Genomic DNA, 17,344 nt, shown 5'->3' with positions numbered 1-17,344 from the left:
TTCCTGGTTGGGTTGAAACGCCCCATAATCACAGTCCAACGGAGCATCAGACTCATATTCTGACTAGAGCTGAGTATGACCACGTCAGGCTAGTTAACACCACTAACAGCTCAACATAGCCTCACACTAACACGGCAGCATAATGAGGGTCCCTACATGCTAACCGAAGCATTGAGAACTCTGTAAGAGTACAAACAGTTTAATAAGAAGATACTTTATAAAGACAGTACATTACGCGTTTACAGACGGCAGCCATCTTGGAGAACAGTCTCGACGAGTCGAGCCACGAACGCTGTGCTAAGTTTTGTGAAATTCAGTTTGTGAAATCTAATTACATGGACATTTTTATTTATTTATTTTCTCTGTTGTGTTCAGTGCTTTCTTCCGGAAACAACGGACCATATGAGACTCACAGTCACAGTTCATCTCTTAGCACAGCGCTCGTGGCTCGACTCGTCGAGACTGTTCTCCAAGATGGCTGCCGTCTGTAAACGCGCAATGTACTGTCTTTATAAAGTATCTTCTTATTAAACTGTTTGTACTCTTACAAAGTTCTCAATGCTTCGGTTTGCCTGTAGGGACCCTCATTATGCTGCCGTGTTAGTGTGAGGCTATGTTGAGCTGTTAGTGGTATTAACTAGCGGTTTAATTTCACTGACCCTGTGCCCCGTAGACAAGCGTTATAAGCTAATCTGTGTTTAGAGATAAAACTCTTTACATTCGATTTTCATGAAAACGCATCCCAGAGAACGATCTACTCGGTCTGTTAATTACCCCTAGGGTCATTTCTCACCGCAGTTGTCCTTTAATTTGGCGGTTGGAGATGCGTTCCCTCGCGTATCCTCAGATCATCATGAATTGAAAGGCCACAGAAGCTGATTTCAGACAGACATCAGGTCTCCGCTACACTGATCTCAGAGCAGTTTCTGTGACGCTTTCACGCCGTTCCACTGGCGGAGTAGGAGAACTGTGGGAAATGCGGCCTCCTCTCGCTGTCGAACAGCTCCATACTGTCAGCTGAACAAGACACACACACAAACACACACACACACGTGAGCAGTACAGTCACACTTGTTACGTTTATATGGACACATTTTGCTGTCATCTGTCAATCAAGACATGCGGCAGCAGAAAGTGTGTGATATTGATTTTAAAAGAAGTTAATATTGACAAACATTGTTCATCATGTAAGTTTTGCGCCATTTTGGCAGTGAAAATAGTTCCAAACAAAGCCAGAACTCACTGTAGAAAAATATGATCAATAGGTTATGACAGAGTGATAACAATGAAAATAAGTTACATTTTGCAAGATTAAACTCATTTCATGTAATTTAAATTTAAGTAACTTTTACAGGTAAACTTAAAGGGATAGTTGACCCTAAAATGAGCCTGTGATGTTTATCTGCTGACCTCCAGGGCGTCTGAGATGTCGGTGTGTGTGTTTCTTCAGGAGAACACAAATGAAGATTTTTAACTCAACCGTTGCTCGTATAATGCGTGTCAAATTAAGATGTCAAAATCGAACGTTTTACGAAAAAACCTCTGGCGCCTAAAGGGTTAAGACACGAAACGATCGCTTTCTGCCAGAAACACAACAGTATTTGTGTTATTATTGACCTCATATCAGACGAATCTCATCAAGTGTTCCCAATGGCAAAGAAGGTCAAAATACTGGTGCGATCATAGATATATTTACATAGATGCCTCATTTGACCGATCTGCACATGCACTAATGAGGCACCTATGTAAATATATGAACGCGCCGGTATTTTGACCTTCTTTGTCATTGGGAACACTAGATGAGATTCGTCTGATATGAGGTCAATCATAACACAAATACTGTTGTGTTTCTGGCAGAAAGCGATCGTTTCGTGTCTTAAGACATCAGTGTGTCCTCCACGAGCCTCAGGGTTTAATATGGATTCGTATGTCTGTGTGTTTTTTACTCTCATAGAAATACACCCCATCGACACGCATTATACGAGCAACGGCTGAGTTAAAAATCTTCATTTGTGTTCTACCCTCCACCTAATTACTGCTTGTGGCCTGCGTATTCACAACGAGTACAAATCGCCTAGTCTTAATCTACATCACGATTTGTACTCGTTGTGAATACGCAGGCCACAAGAAGTAATTAGGTTGTTTTTTGTTTTGTTTTTTGGATCACTTTTACTCGGGACGTGCATTTGCCCACATTTCTAAATGTAGGAAAGAGCTTATCTAAATGAATAAGCTCGATTTCTAAAACGGTGCACTGTTCCTTTAAATAAGGGGGCCAATAGTTTTGACCAGGACTGTATATTGATCAGTTTTTCTCCTGCAGGTGTGTGTGCTGGCGGTACCTTGTCCCGGCGGTGTGATGGTGATGGTCTGTCCGGTGAACTCCTCATCAAAATATCTGGTGTCTGTTTCTGAGGTCACCTGCGGTTTGAACGGAGGAACCAGCTGAGGAACAGAGAGCGACTGTTAGACAATCCGGATCAACCATTTTACAGTTTACAGCCGTCCAACTTCACAACACACTGAATGAACTGGTGCGGCATCTGGTTAGATTTATAACATTACTTTTTCAGTGTATAAAGGATGCACTGCAAAAAAATGCTCTTCTTAGAGTATTTTTGTCTTGTTTCTAGTCTAAATATCTAACAATTCTTAAATCAAGATGCATTTACAAGATAAGCAAAACGACATAAGATATTTTCCTTGTTTTCTTAAAAATAAAATCTAAATGAAGTGAGTTTTTGCTTAAAACAAGCAAAATGATCTGCCTATGGGGTGAGAAAAATAATCTTGTTTCCGTCCCAAACAGTGTTTTAAGTGGCCCAAAAGAAGTGCCGGTACTTTATTATTATTATTATTATTATTATTATTTTTGCAGACTCCTCTCCTCCCCTGAGGTAACAACAACTATATTGAAGGGGTTTTATACGTAGGGTTGCCAACTTCTGGAAAATTAAATAAGGGACAATCGTGGTTCGTTAAGAAAATAAGGGACATCATAAGGGACACTCAAAATATGTGTACTGTACCGCACAGTGTGGTTATTTCAGTGTCTGCAGTTAAGTGTGTGTATAAGGGCTCTCAGACAAACACATTTGGGTTATTCTGTGTCAAAATCTCCAAAATTTTTGAAAATTTCCCAGATTTTGTTCATTTTGTTTCTGAAGAAAGACAGTCATAAATTAAGAACAAAGACAAAATATTTAATGTGATGGGTGTATATTTACTGAGTAATTCAATATTTTGTAGTGGGGGTCAGAATGACAATTTCCCATACTGTGCGTGTAATTCTTAATACTAAAGTATTAAATATATCTCAATATACTTCTATATTTTCTTTTGTAACCTTAATTTAAATGGCCCTATGGTTCAGTCCAGTAGGAGTAATGTGACTCCATGCTCAAATGACTGAATATTTATTTTCTACACTAAAGGGATATTAAATACCATCAACCTCTATTCAAAATTATAAAACGTAAAAGGTTTTTTTTTTCCTCTGGAAGATACATAGATGGCATACAATTTGAAAGCATAATTTGAAAATTCAGCCAATAAAACATTTGATAAAACAATGGCACTTAATGTTGAACTAAATGCTGTTGCAACTATATAGCCTATGAATAAATGAAAATGCATATTTTTGTATTAAAGAGAACTTAGAGGTTTGCTTTTGCTGCTTGAGACTTTATTAGTTATTTTGTGTTTGAATAGCCTAATGAGTTTATGAATACGACAAGTTGCTTAAATATTAAAGATTTAAAATACTGCATTAACTTACAATTATAGTGAAAGACGACTTCCCTTTTTGATCACGTCTTCCATCAGGGAGAGTGCATGCTTTTTTTTTTTTTTTTTTTGCATGGCTGAATGTTGGACTCACGAACAATAATCACGTTGTTTGCATCCGCCCAAACTGACTTGCCGAAAATCTAAATGCGAACAGTTAAAGGGATTCGCCGTTAGCGCGCGCATAGAGAACACCGGCAGAGGATTCTGCTGGGTCTTAAAGCCTTCCGCGAACGGGTATTCTCATAGACATCATATAGGTAGACGCCCAATTGGCTGCTGGGCGCCGAGATTTGCGGCGGCCATTTTGAACCGGTCGTACTTCTAGTTTCGTTGCATAGCAGCAGTTAAGATGCCAGAGCACTGTGCAGCATTTTCCTGTTCTAATCGGCGAACCATCGCAGGTAGGGCTCGCGGGATTACTTTTCACAAGTAAGATTTAACTTTGCCATCGTACTATTGGTTGTATTTTGTCCTTAAATCCAGATAATTGAGAAGGAGCAAGGATCTTTGATAGTACTGTACTGAAATCGTAGCTAGCTAATGTTAGCTAAGCTATGTATCTCCCTCAACTCAAGTGTTTTCCACATAACTTAAGTTACTATTCAGATCAAAAAGATGTTAGAAAGCACTTGTTAGATGCACAAAACTTACTTTCAGCGTTTGGTAACATTATGTGCCTATTAGTACCAACACAATCCAATCTGAAGTTAATACATGCATTGCTGACCGGGCATAATAGCTGTCGTTGTGTTGCAGATGAAGGCGAACAGAACAATCCCAATCACAAAGGCTGATGCCGGAACTTTATCAGAATATTATATATTTAGTGTGTGTGTGTGTGTGTGTGTGTGTGTGTGTGTGTGTGTGTGTGTGTGTGTGTGAGAGAGAGAGTGTGTCACAAATCATTATAAATTGTTTCAACTTATTAAAATATCTTATTTTACTTTCAACTCTCTGTTTCTGCTTCTTTATCATATATATATATTGTGTGGTTTTATAAATCCCTGTATATCCTATATCACATATTTTGATTTTGGACGTCTGGACACTTTATATCTTATATCAGAATATTATGTAACTGTTAAGCCCACTATAGCCCTATTCGGACGGTAATTGTTTCTCATGTGGACGTCTGTAAAATACATTTGCATGCCACCTCAGTGATAAAACTAGTCTATTCGGATGGCGATTTATTCTCGGTGGAGGAGCGAGTGTTCCTCCGCACCTGGGAAACACTGCTCACGTGGTAATTCAAATGATTGTCTGCTGTAAAAATGTCATATGCTTGGAATAAAAAGAATTTAAAAAATCATATTTAATAATAAGACATTATTATTTTATTTAAATGTCTTGTTTAAAAAAAAGTAATTTTAAAAATGAGCGGAAATAACGGCTCATTTCAAATGTTTAAGTGTTTTTTTCTCTTTCTCTTTTAAGCGGTGATGAAAGATTATTCTTGTAAATACTTTCCAGCATTTTAGTAATAAAAGTGTAGGCTTTAGATTTTAAAATGCATCCGAAAAATACCGTACGACCCCACGAGAAACAATTACCATCCGAATATGGCTTAAGAATATTAAAATACGCTGAACCATGTGTCCTGTATCATAGCTACATTAATGACCTTTGCAGCAAAAAACCCGCGTTAAAATCGGTTAGGTATTCAGTGAGATGTGATTAATTAAATGCGCTGACAGCTCACTGCACCTGGCAAACAAGTTACACTGAGTGGAGCTGGCGACCGGTTCAAGATGGCGGCTCCACGGCTCGAATGTGCCAATAGGCAGTAGCGCTCGATAGGGCGTCTATCTATATGATGTCTATGGGTATTCTCGGTGGGACGAATTAGGAAACGTGCATTGTGAAGGGCGCTCTGGAAGATGTGCCAATGAGCGTACCGGTACGCTAAAGTCACGTTCTGGGCGAACGGAGAGGTGGCGGTCCCAAACCGGCCCACTTAAAGCACTGGTCCCAAACAGAATTAAGATTATTTTTCTCACCCCATTGGCAGATCATTGTGCCTGTTTTAAGCAAAAACTCTCTTCATTTTGATTTTTTCCCCAGAAAACAAGAAAAAATATCTCATGTAATTTTACTTATCTAATAAATGCATCTTGATTTAAGAATTTTTAGATATTTGGACTGGAAACAAAAAAAAAACTAAACAAGAAGAGCATTTTTTGCAGTGTGGGGTCTATGGCATCTAAACAAGCGCTGATCTAATGATTGTCCGTTTGTGCCATCTCTCTAATAAATGATTAGGCCTGCCCCTAATAGTAGATTAAATCGCTAGTCGACCTTAAATATGGCTTATCATTTGAAACATGTCAGTAGTAGCAACTTGAGATGGCCGCTTGCTCTAACATTAACCCTAGATAAATGCCCGCTAGCCTATTATTAGACACATATCTGTGTTTTGGCAAAATGTGGAAGCTGAAGTATTTGTGCGTTTACTGCATGACATGGAGGCGTTCGCTTACATTGAACTTAAAAAATACTCCGTCATTTTTGGTGTTACATCAAGAGTAGCCTAATGCGTCATTTGAAACAGACTCATTTCATTTCTGTGCACTCACAATAACTACACGTTGAGCTTTTGTCAAATAAAGAAAACAAACAGGAAGTGCTTTCTGCCGTCTTGGTCTCTGTGAACTAGAGCGCGTCAAAAAATAAACCGAAACTCAGCATGAACTTTCCTCACAGACATGAGAAATGCTTCTATCGAAAGCTTGAAATATCTGTTTTTAAATTAACCGATTCAAATGGAAAACAAATATTCTTAGATTATATGGAACGTGCATATATACGATCATGCATAACATTATGACCACTGACAGGTGAAGTGATTAACACTGCTGATCTCTCCATCACGGCTCCTGTTAGTGGGTGGGATATATTCGGCAGCAAGTGAACATTTTGTCCTCAGAGTTGATGTGTTAGAAGCAGGAGAAATGGGCAAGCGTAAGGATTTGAGTGAGTTTGACAAGGGCCAAATTGAGATGGCTAGACGACTGGGTCAGAGCATCTCCAAAACTGCAGCTCTTGTGGGCTGTTCCCGGTCTGCAGTGGTCAGTATCTATCTAAAGTGCGCCAAGGAAGGACCAGTGGAGAACCGGCCACAGGGTCATGGGCGGCCAAGGCTCATTGATGCACGTGGGGAACGAAGGCTGGCCCGTGTGGTCCGATCAAACAGACGAGCTACTGGAGCTCAAACTGCTCCAGAAGTTAATGCTGGTTCTGATAGAAAGCTGTCAGAATACACAGAGCAGCTCAGTTTGTTGCGTATGGGGCGGCATAGCCGCTGACCAGTCAGGGTGACCTCTGACCCCTGACCCCGCCGAAAGCACCAACAGTGGCACGTGAGCATCAGAACTGGACCACGGAGCAATGGAAGAAGGTGGCCTGGTCTGAGGAATCACGTGGATGGCCGGGTGTGTGTGTGTGTGGCTTACCTGGGGAACACACGGCCCCAGGATGCACTATGGGAAGAAGGCGAGCCGGCGGAGGCAGTGTGATGCTTTGGCCAATGTTCTGCTGGGAAACCTTGGGTCCTCCATCCATGTGGATGTTACTTTGACACGCTCCACCTACCTAAGCATTGCTGAGACCATGTTCAGCCTTTGATGGAAACGGTATTCTGGTGGCTGTGGCTCTTCCAGCAGGATAATGCTCCTGACACAAAGCACAAATGCTTCAGGAATGGTTTGAGGAGCACGAGTTTGAGGCGTTGACTCGGCCTCCAGATTCCCCAGATCTCAATCCAATCGAGCATCTGTGGGATGAGCTGAACAAACAAGTCCGATCCATGGAGGCCCCACCTCACAACTTACAGGACTTAAAGGATCTGTTGCTAACATCTTGGTGCCGGATACCACAGCACACCTTCAGGGGTCTAGTGGAGTCCATGACTCGACGGGTCAGAAAAAGGGGACCAACGCAATATTAGGATGCTGTGCCTGATCGGTGTAGGTGTATGCACTATTCTGAAGAGAGATGGTAAGTCTAGTATATCAACACATTTTTAAAATGTTTGTTTTTTCATGACACATTCATTATCATTACTTTTGCCATGCGCTGTGGTGAGCTTTATGTGTGTGTTTGAGCACTGATTAGGCTATATATAGGGAATTATATATATTATTATAACTTGGCTTATTTATATAAATGTGTGATTAGTAGATAAGTAACTGCTTATCTGGAGCCTAGTAATGGCTGTAACTGGAGCCATTGACTTCCATAGTTGGAAAAAAAAATACTATAGAAATCAATGGCTCCAGTTAACTGTTTGGTTTCTGGCATTCTTCAAAATATCTTCCCTTGTGTTCAGCTGAAGAAAGAAATTCATACAGGTTTGAAACAACTTGAGGATGAGTAAATGATGACAATGTTCATTTTGAAGTGAACTATCCCTTTAAATGAGTGACTAATAGTTGACTAGAAAACTCATTAGTCCAGGTCAGCCGGTATGATGGTATGGTGGTGTGCATGTCTGCTGTGGTTCTCCTAATAAGTGATGTGATGGTACGTGTGCAAAATGAGTCTTTACCTTCTTCTCATAAACATCTTGCCACACAATTCCAGTGAAGAACTTGTGCTGCATGATCTCTTTAGCATCATCAGGGCCGCCACCTAACCTAAAACCCCCAGAACACACACACACACACACACACACACACACTTCTCCATTACTAACACATCTACACCAGAAACACTTAGCATGTGTGCTTTGCAGGATGGGATACAGAATGGCCGCATTTACACTGAACGTTCAAGTGACACAATCCCAATTTTTCCCTCTCATGTGGCACAGATCGGATATGACATGTGAAGGTGTCAGCAGGAAAAAGAACGCATGATTCCGATATCCTCAGATCGGATTCAGGCCTCACTCATAAGTGGGAATAAATCTGATATGAATCGGATACGTGCATAATGTAAGCGGTCCGATCGGATATTCCCCAGTAAATGCGAGTCGGACGTCATTGAGAAAAGGACGGAGGCGAATGACGTCGACTCAGGTGGACACGAACTGCGATCAAGGGCCAGTGTTGCCAAGTCTGTGGTTTTCATGCGTAATTGGGCTACTTTAAAGGGTTAGTTCACCCAAAAATGAAATGTCTGTCATTAACTCCTCCCCCTAATGTCGCTCCACACCCGTAAGACCTCCGTTCATCTTCACACACAGTTTAAGATATTTTATATTTAGTCTGAGAGCGTATGCAAGTGTATGCACACTATACTGTCCATGTCCAGAAAGGGAATAAAAACATCATCACAGTAGTCCATATGAGACATCAGTGGGTTAATTAGAGTCTCTTGAAGCATCCAAAATACATTTGGGTCCAAAAATAACAAAAACTACGACTTTATTCAGCATTGTCTTCTCTTCCGCGTTTGTGTTCAATCCTCAAATTAAGATTCAGACGGTTATGAATCAGCGAATTGATTCATGATTTGGATCGCGAGTCAAACTGCTGAAATCACGAGGCATTGGTTATCCGAATCATGAATCAATTCGCTGATTCATAACCGTTTGAATCTTTATTTGAGGATTGAAAACAAACCCGGAAGAGAAGACAATGCTGAATAAAGTCGTAGTTTTTGTTATTTTTGGACCCAAATGTATTTTGGATGCTTCAAGAGACTCTAATTAAAGGTGCACTATGTAGTATTTTTGCAGTAAAATATCCCAAAACCACTAGGCCAGTGTTATATATTTTGTTCAGTTGAGTACCTACAATATCCAGAAGTTTCCAACTATTTGTAAATTGTGAGAGAATAGCTATTTTAACTAACGAAGGACCGGGACGTGTCAGCATAGCATTTGAGGGAGTCGCCGTTCAATCGCGTCATATCTGCGCTACCCTCGGTTTCGGCTTTTATTTGGCAGGAGAGTTTTACTCTTAGCAGTGTGAACAGGTGAACGCACGGAGTAAAGTCATAACATCATTTTAAACACACTTAAATGTATCTAATATGATAAACAGAGCTGCATTACCTCAAAATCATAACCGGAAGAGCGGATCTGTGCAGGCGCCCGGCGACTGTGTCCCGTCCCGTCATAATAAAAGTCCCGGTATTCGCGAGGCGGGTATTTGTGTAACAATCGCTCCAGCGGCCGTTCTCAGCTCCTCAACACTCGCTCCTGCTCTGCTTCAATACAGTAACGTTAATAACCGCATCCATGAACGTGATTTCTGCCCGAGTCCTATTTTCCACCGGCTGTGAGGTGAAGACCACATGTCCCAAGATGCTGCGCTCACACTTTGCGTCATCAAACTACGCCTTTGTTTTGAATAGGCGCCCTCCAGTGGACGGAAAGCTGCATAGTGCACCTTTAACCCACTGATGTCTCATATGGACTACTGTGATGATGTTTTTATTCCCTTTCTGGACATGGACAGTATAGTGTGCATACACTTGCATACGCTCTCAGACTAAATCTAAAATATCTTAAACTGTGTGTGAAGATAAACGGTCTTACGGGTGTGGAGCGACATTAGGGGGAGGAGTTAATGACAGACATTTCATTTTTGGGTGAACTAACCCGTTAACACAGTTTTGAGTTGCATTTGGGCGGGTTTTGTTCTGAAAACTTGGCAACCCCGTCAAGGGCTCTCCTCTTTTTCTCCGCTTTACGAGAGAAATGTTTCGCTGACCTTTAAAGATGTGTGGAAAAGTGCAGACAGCAAAACATTGAATAATCATTTTGTCTACATCCATTGCATATCACGCCGATTTTCTTCCTTTTCCGGCTAAGAGCGTCTTGGGCTGTTTCGTCAGTGTACAGTGTAAATAAAAATATCGGATACGGGTCGCTTTTAAAAGATGATGTAAGCGGCTCGTCCAAAAAATCAGATACAGTCACCAAATCGGAATTGTGCATCGAGACCTGCAGTGTAAATGCGGCCGATGAATCATTGTGGCAGTCAGCTGTTTAAAGCGTGATGGCACCGACCGTTGCTTCGGGTCTTTCTTGAGCAGGCCGGACAGCAGCGATTTGCCCTCCGGAGCGAGTGTGCGAGGGAAGCGGATGTCCTCCATCAGTATGAGCTCAAACAAACGCTCATGATCCTGGTTATAGAAGGGCAGACGGCCGCACATCATCTCATACATCACCACACCCAAACCCCACCAGTCCACCGCACGGCCGTAGTCATTGTCCTCCAGCACCTGCACACACAAACACACACGTTTGTTTTTGAGAAACATGGGGACATTCCATAGGCGTAATGGTTTTTATACTGTACAAACCGTATTTACTATCCCCTAACACTGACCCTGCCCCTAAACTTACCCATCACAGGAAACATTCTGCATTTTTACTTTCTTAAAAAAAAAAATGTCATTATACACTTGCATGTTTTTTAAGTCGAGTCAAGCATCAAGCGCACTGTTTTTTTACACACACACACACACACACACAAACAATGAATTCACCCTTCGATGCGAGTTCGATTGACAGGCAATCTGACCAATCACAACGCCGTATCCCCGTTTTGTCGGACAAAGCACTCAGGAGAGGTAACGTTAGTAGCTTAACGTCAGTGGATTTTAACTTGAAAAACGGTGTGTACTGACGTTCCACGGTTGAAACAACATTCCTTCTAGAGTTCATTCATGCTAATTTTATGCAAATTAACTAGAAGGAAGAGGATGATTGGTTTATGAGCAGCTTTAGCCGAGCGATCTGTCAAAACACATTAAAGAGGCACAAAACGGTATTTGTTTAAATTTCTTAAAAAATTACAATATTTGAAAGTTGAGACTTTGTGTCCTCTTTCCCCCGCAGTGTATTTTTCCCTGCATGAGACTATAATGTTTGTTTTGAGCGCCATGGCTTGTCGGACATTGCAACAGTAACTAAAGCGGTCTTTGCGAACGGTCTTATGAACTTGGACACGTTCATGCAAAATTAAGTCAAACAACACAGTCGTTAGAAAGAATAACAAAAACTACGACTTTATTCAGCATTGGCTTCTCTTCCGGGTTTGTGTTCAATCCTCAAATAAAGATTCAAGCGGTTATGATTCAGCGAATCGATTCATGATTCGAATCGCCAATGTCACGTGATTTCAGCAGTTTGACACACGATCTGAATCATGAATCAATTCGCTGATTCATAACCGTTTGAATCTTAATTTGAGGATTGAACACAAACGCGGAAGAGAAGCCAATGCTGAATAAAGTCGTAGTTTTTGTTATTTTTGGACCCAAATGTATTTTGGATGCTTCAAGAGACTCTAATTAACCCACTGATGTCTCATATGGACTACTGTGATGATGTTTTTATTCCCTTTCTGGACATGGACAGTATAGTGTGCATACACTTGCATACGCTCTCAGACTAACTATAAAATATCTTAGACTGTGAGTGAAGATGAACGGAGGTCTTACGGGTCATAAATGACATAAATGTAATTTTTGGGTGAACTAACCCTTTAAATAAAGAGCAGTGCAGTATAACTGAGAGCTGTTTGTGCTGGTGTGTTTGCGTTTGCACCCACTGAGTGTTACCGAAACCCCGACCGCGGGTCACGGGGAGAGAATGACTCAGACCGTTCGGTCAGTGTAAGGTGAAGCCGTGAAGCTGCTAGAATTACTGACCGCTGTCTATTTCCAGAGCCGCTGTCATGTGACTCACAGAGCGAGACAGCTGGGTCTGCAGCTGCCCCATATATGTAGAAGAACGGCACAGCTGTGAAGCTGCCAGGAAGCCCTCAACACACGCAAGCCCAGCGACGCCAGAGGAGACCCGCGTCTTCGGATGGACTGTGTGAACAGCAGTAAACACATCGAACCACACAGCAGCGCTGACATCAACGAGTCTCTATTTCCATGGCATGACCAGTCATGGAGTGAAGACTTCCCCCATAACACCACACTACAGCGGCAGGCTGTAAAACTAGTCATAACTTGAGATACTGTTATAGTTTTTATTAACATTTTGAATTCGTTTGTCATTTTAAAAAAAATTCTTTTTCAAAAAGTTGTGAAATTTGGCACACAGATAGAGGACAGTCCAAACATTAACCACAGCAATTGTGGAGTCTCTAACTCAACCTCTCTAGCGCCACCAACTGACCAAAGTTATGGGTTTTATTCATATTTTGAATTTATTTATTTATTTCTGGATAAAAAGTTGTGAAATTTGGCACACAGATAGAGGACAGTACAAATATTAACCACAGCAATTGTGGAGTCTCTAACTCAATCTCTCTAGCGCCACCAACTGACCAAAGTTATGGGTTTTATTCATATTTTGAATTTATTTATTTATTTCTGGATAAAAAGTTGTGAAATTTGGCACACAGATACAGGACAGTCCAAATATTAACCACAGCAATTGTGGAGTCTCTAACTCAACCTCTCTAGCGCCACCAACTGACCAAAGTTATGGGTTTTATTCATATTTTGAATTTATTTATTTATTTCTGGATAAAAAGTTGTGAAATTTGGCACACAGATAGAGGACAGTACAAATATTAACCACAGCAATTGTGGAGTCTCTAACTCAATCTCTCTAGCGCCACCAACTGACCAAAGTTATGGGTTTTATTCATATTTTGAATTTATTTATTTATTTCTGGATAAAAAGTTGTGAAATTTGGCACACAGATACAGGACAGTCCAAATATTAACCACAGCAATTGTGGAGTCTCTAACTCAATCTCTCTAGCGCCACCAACTGACCAAAGTTATGGGTTTTATTCATATTTTGAATTTATTTATTTATTTTTTGGTAAAAAGTTGTGAAATTTGGCACACAGATAGAGGACAGTACAAATATTAACCACAGCAATTGTGGAGTCTCTAACTCAATCTCTCTAGCGCCACCAACTGACCAAAAATATGGTTTTTATTCAGATTTTGAATTATCATGATTATTTTTTGGTAAAAAGTTACTAAATTTAGCACACAGATACAGGACAGTCCAAATATTAACCACAGCAATTGTGGAGTCTCTAATTCAATCTCTCTAGCGCCACCAACTGACCAAAGTTATGTTTTTTTCATATTTTGAATTATTATTCATATTTTGGTAAAAAGTTGTGAAATTTGGCACACCGATAAAGGGCAGTCCGAACATTACTTAATTGCTCTAATACCACCAACGGTCCAAATTTAGGATTAGAAACATAATTCCTTGGGAGATGATTCGAATCCACCCTAATACGTAATTTTACATAATTACATTTTTCCCACCATTTTGAATATTTAGAAAAAGCTACTTTTGCTAATTCTTCCAAAACAGTTTGTCCAATTTTCACCAAAACTGCCTCAGATCTTCAACATCATAAACCCACCCGTTCTGGAATAAGCATGCCAAATTAGACCTAATGCTGTATTAACACTTTAGCATATCGAAACTAATCTTGGTACGTCATCACAAGTATGACCTGGTGCTGCATGCAGGGTTTCAGCACAGCACCACCTACTGGTCAGGAGATGTGGAAATGTTTTTTTGTTTTTGTTTTTAATTTCTGAATGGTTTGCCCAACAATCCTAAAACTGATGTAATTAAATCATATTACTAGTGATTGTATTTGTAATTTTCCAGCCATCTTTAACTCCTCATTGTTGCAGCTGGTCTGATGTTCCAGCCACTCATTGTGCCTTTTGCTGCTCGCAGCTATATTATAATACATATTATGGTAATATATTATATGGTATAAATTGAAAAAATAAATAAAACAACTTATTTTAAATAATAATTAAATTTTTGTAATTTTCATTTAATTTTTTAAGAATTTTTTTTCCACTAGTTTGTGATTTTTGAAATGAGTTATATTGTTATTCTTGTAAATGTATATTTATATTTCATAATTATATATTTTACAAACTAAGATTTTAAGAAAATATTTCAATAATTTAAACATGTTTTAACATTTAACAACAAATTACATGGTGTTCTCAAGTTAATTAAAATGTAAAATTGTAATAAATCATTTAAATTATTATATGGTAACATTAATATAATTGAAAATAATTAAAAAAACAATTTTAAATAATAATTACATTCTGTAATGTTCAAGTAAGTTTCAAGTTTTTTTTATTATTAATATTATTATTCTCATAAATGTGTAATATGTATAGTTTATATTTACATATATTATCACAACTTATCTAGCTGATAAAATGTTGAGCTTGACATAACGAGAAAATATATAATCAATATAGAAATTCCCATGATTTTAATTTGTTTTTATTACGATATCAATTTCCATGACACTCGCCGGTCTAGAAATCACACTAAAATGCTCTCATATATCCAGGTTTTCTAAGATATAAATAAATACAGGTTTTTGAGGTAATTAAATCAAGAAATACAGCTCTGGAAAAAATGAAGAGACCACTTAACAGGGATTTCTCAATGATAAGTGGTCTCTTAATTTTTTTCCAGAGCTGTCAGTTCACAGGGTTTCCCCTAGTCTAAAACATATTTTGCTATATTTAAGTCAAGTAAATTGTATTTATATCGCGCTTTTCCAACGCCGATTGTGTCAAAGCAGCTTCAGTGTTAAACAGGACAATACTGCAACAGAATTAGATTTGGCTGTACAGTCGTTCTGGAGAAAACAGTGATGTTATCAGCTTATTTTAATTTATCATATAGCGACAATGTTGGCAGATCAGTATTATAGTTTATAGAATTATTTAAGACCTAATAAATACATTTTATTTGTATATTTAGTTGAATAACTTAGATCATAATGTTAGTGTCCCCAACTGAGCAAGCCAAGCCAAAGGCGAACAAAGGAACCGAAACTCCCTCATTTTAAATCGTTTTAAGCCGTTCGTTCATTCGTTTATTTATTGATATAGCACCTTACAGACTACCACCATAGTCCCAAAGTGCTGTACATTGCAGTTAAAAGGAAACCAACAATACAACAAGACAAAATACAAAACATCCATGTACTGATGTACTAAAATGCCAGAGAGTACAGATACATTTTTAAGCGGTCCATAAGCCATCTTCGGCCCCTTAGTGGATCCCGGGTCTAGAGCCACTACTCATGTAAAGCTCATAAAACGCCCACTTTTCCAAGTGCCCGTGTGCATTTAAAACACTTCCACCTGTTTTCTTCTGAAATTCTCTCATCCCTCCTTCTCGCTCTCCGGGCCGGTGGAATATTCCAGACGTAACAGCATTCCAGAGCTCCACACACACAACACAACAAGGTCATTGTTTACAGCGGAACAACCTGTAACACGGCCTGGGCCGCGCTCCAGAAAGGCCACCCGTCTCCATGGCAACGGCCCCCGAAGTCTCCCGCTCCGGGCCCTGTTGTCATGTCAACACGGGGACTGAACCGAAGTTGCCGGGACGAGAACGAGAGAGACAGGTGACACTGGATTCTGGACAATCCAGCCCAAAATGATCATTCTGTCCCTCATGACGGTCCAAACCGCCATGACTCCTGTTTTCATAGATGTCCAACAGATTACAGATACACACATTACTCAACTATTATAAGATGAGCTGATGGAGGACTTTCTATGAGGACGTGTGTGTCATATGGACGACATTTTGGCAGCTTTTATAGAAGAGAAACTGCTAAACATTTCGAGTTATTCCTTTACTTCAGGGATTCATAAACTTTCTTTGTCAACTTGACCGGAAATATTAACTTAAAGTACACCTGAGATTTTAAGATAATACTTCAATAATTTAACAACCTATTTTAACACTAAAAAACTAATTATTATTATTATTTTTATTAAATGATCACAAAAAAAGTTGTTCTTATGTTAATTCAAATGTAAAATTGTAATAATTTTAAAATAAATTACACCTGAGATTAGTAATTTAACAACATGCTTTAACATTTAACAGGTTCTTCTATTATTATTATTATTAATATGGTGTTCTTAAGATAATTAAACTTGGAATAAATTATTTTTAAATAAAGTACGCCTGAGATTAAGATTATATTTAAATTTAACAAAAAAAATGATCATTATAGGTATATCATTATTAAATGATCACAAAAAAAGGTGTTCTTATGTTAATTAAAAAGTAAAATTGTAATAATTTGAAAATAACCTGAGATATTTTGGTTAAATAACCTGAGAAAATTACACCGGAGATTTATTGAAATTTTATTATTTATATTTTTATTGTTAATTGTATTAATATATTTTAGTAATTTAACAACAAATTATTATTACTATATCATTAATTATTATAATTATAATTATTATTATTAAACAATAACAAACATGTTGTTCTCAAGAAGTTAATTAAAATGGTAAAATTGTAATATTTTTTAACATCAAAATAAAACAGTTGAAATATTTTATTTGTTATGTTGCATGTCATGTGACCATTAAAAAATTGTGAATATACGCATATGCATTCAAATTATTGAAATATTTCACATTTAACATTTAAAAACAATTTAAATTATTAATTATTATATTTTACGTTATTTAACTTAAGTTAAATAAGTTACATTATTGAATTTATTTACATTTTTATATCAGTTTTTAATAAACTCACAAAGGTCTAGTTTGGGAAACTGCTTTAAAGGAACAGACTATTCAACTC

The 17,344-nt window shown here is 38.7% G+C and overlaps 1 protein-coding gene across 1 annotated transcript in view; it reads right to left on the bottom strand.

Moving 5' to 3' along the window:
- Positions 1-741: 741 nt before the first annotated feature.
- Positions 742-17,344, bottom strand: part of akt1 (v-akt murine thymoma viral oncogene homolog 1) — a 90,265-nt gene continuing 73,662 nt past the window's right edge. The window contains exons 11-14 of the mRNA XM_067454870.1: positions 10,748-10,962; positions 8,336-8,423; positions 2,343-2,445; positions 742-1,017 (exon numbers count right to left, since the gene is read on the bottom strand). Coding sequence (XP_067310971.1) covers positions 938-1,017; positions 2,343-2,445; positions 8,336-8,423; positions 10,748-10,962 — 486 coding nt within the window. The 3' untranslated portion in view covers positions 742-937. The remainder of the gene's footprint in view (positions 1,018-2,342; positions 2,446-8,335; positions 8,424-10,747; positions 10,963-17,344) is intronic.

Source organism: Pseudorasbora parva, chromosome 10, assembly GCF_024679245.1.
Source record: "Pseudorasbora parva isolate DD20220531a chromosome 10, ASM2467924v1, whole genome shotgun sequence".
NCBI lineage: Eukaryota > Metazoa > Chordata > Actinopteri > Cypriniformes > Gobionidae > Pseudorasbora > Pseudorasbora parva.
This window is presented reverse-complemented; position numbering and strand designations above follow the sequence as displayed.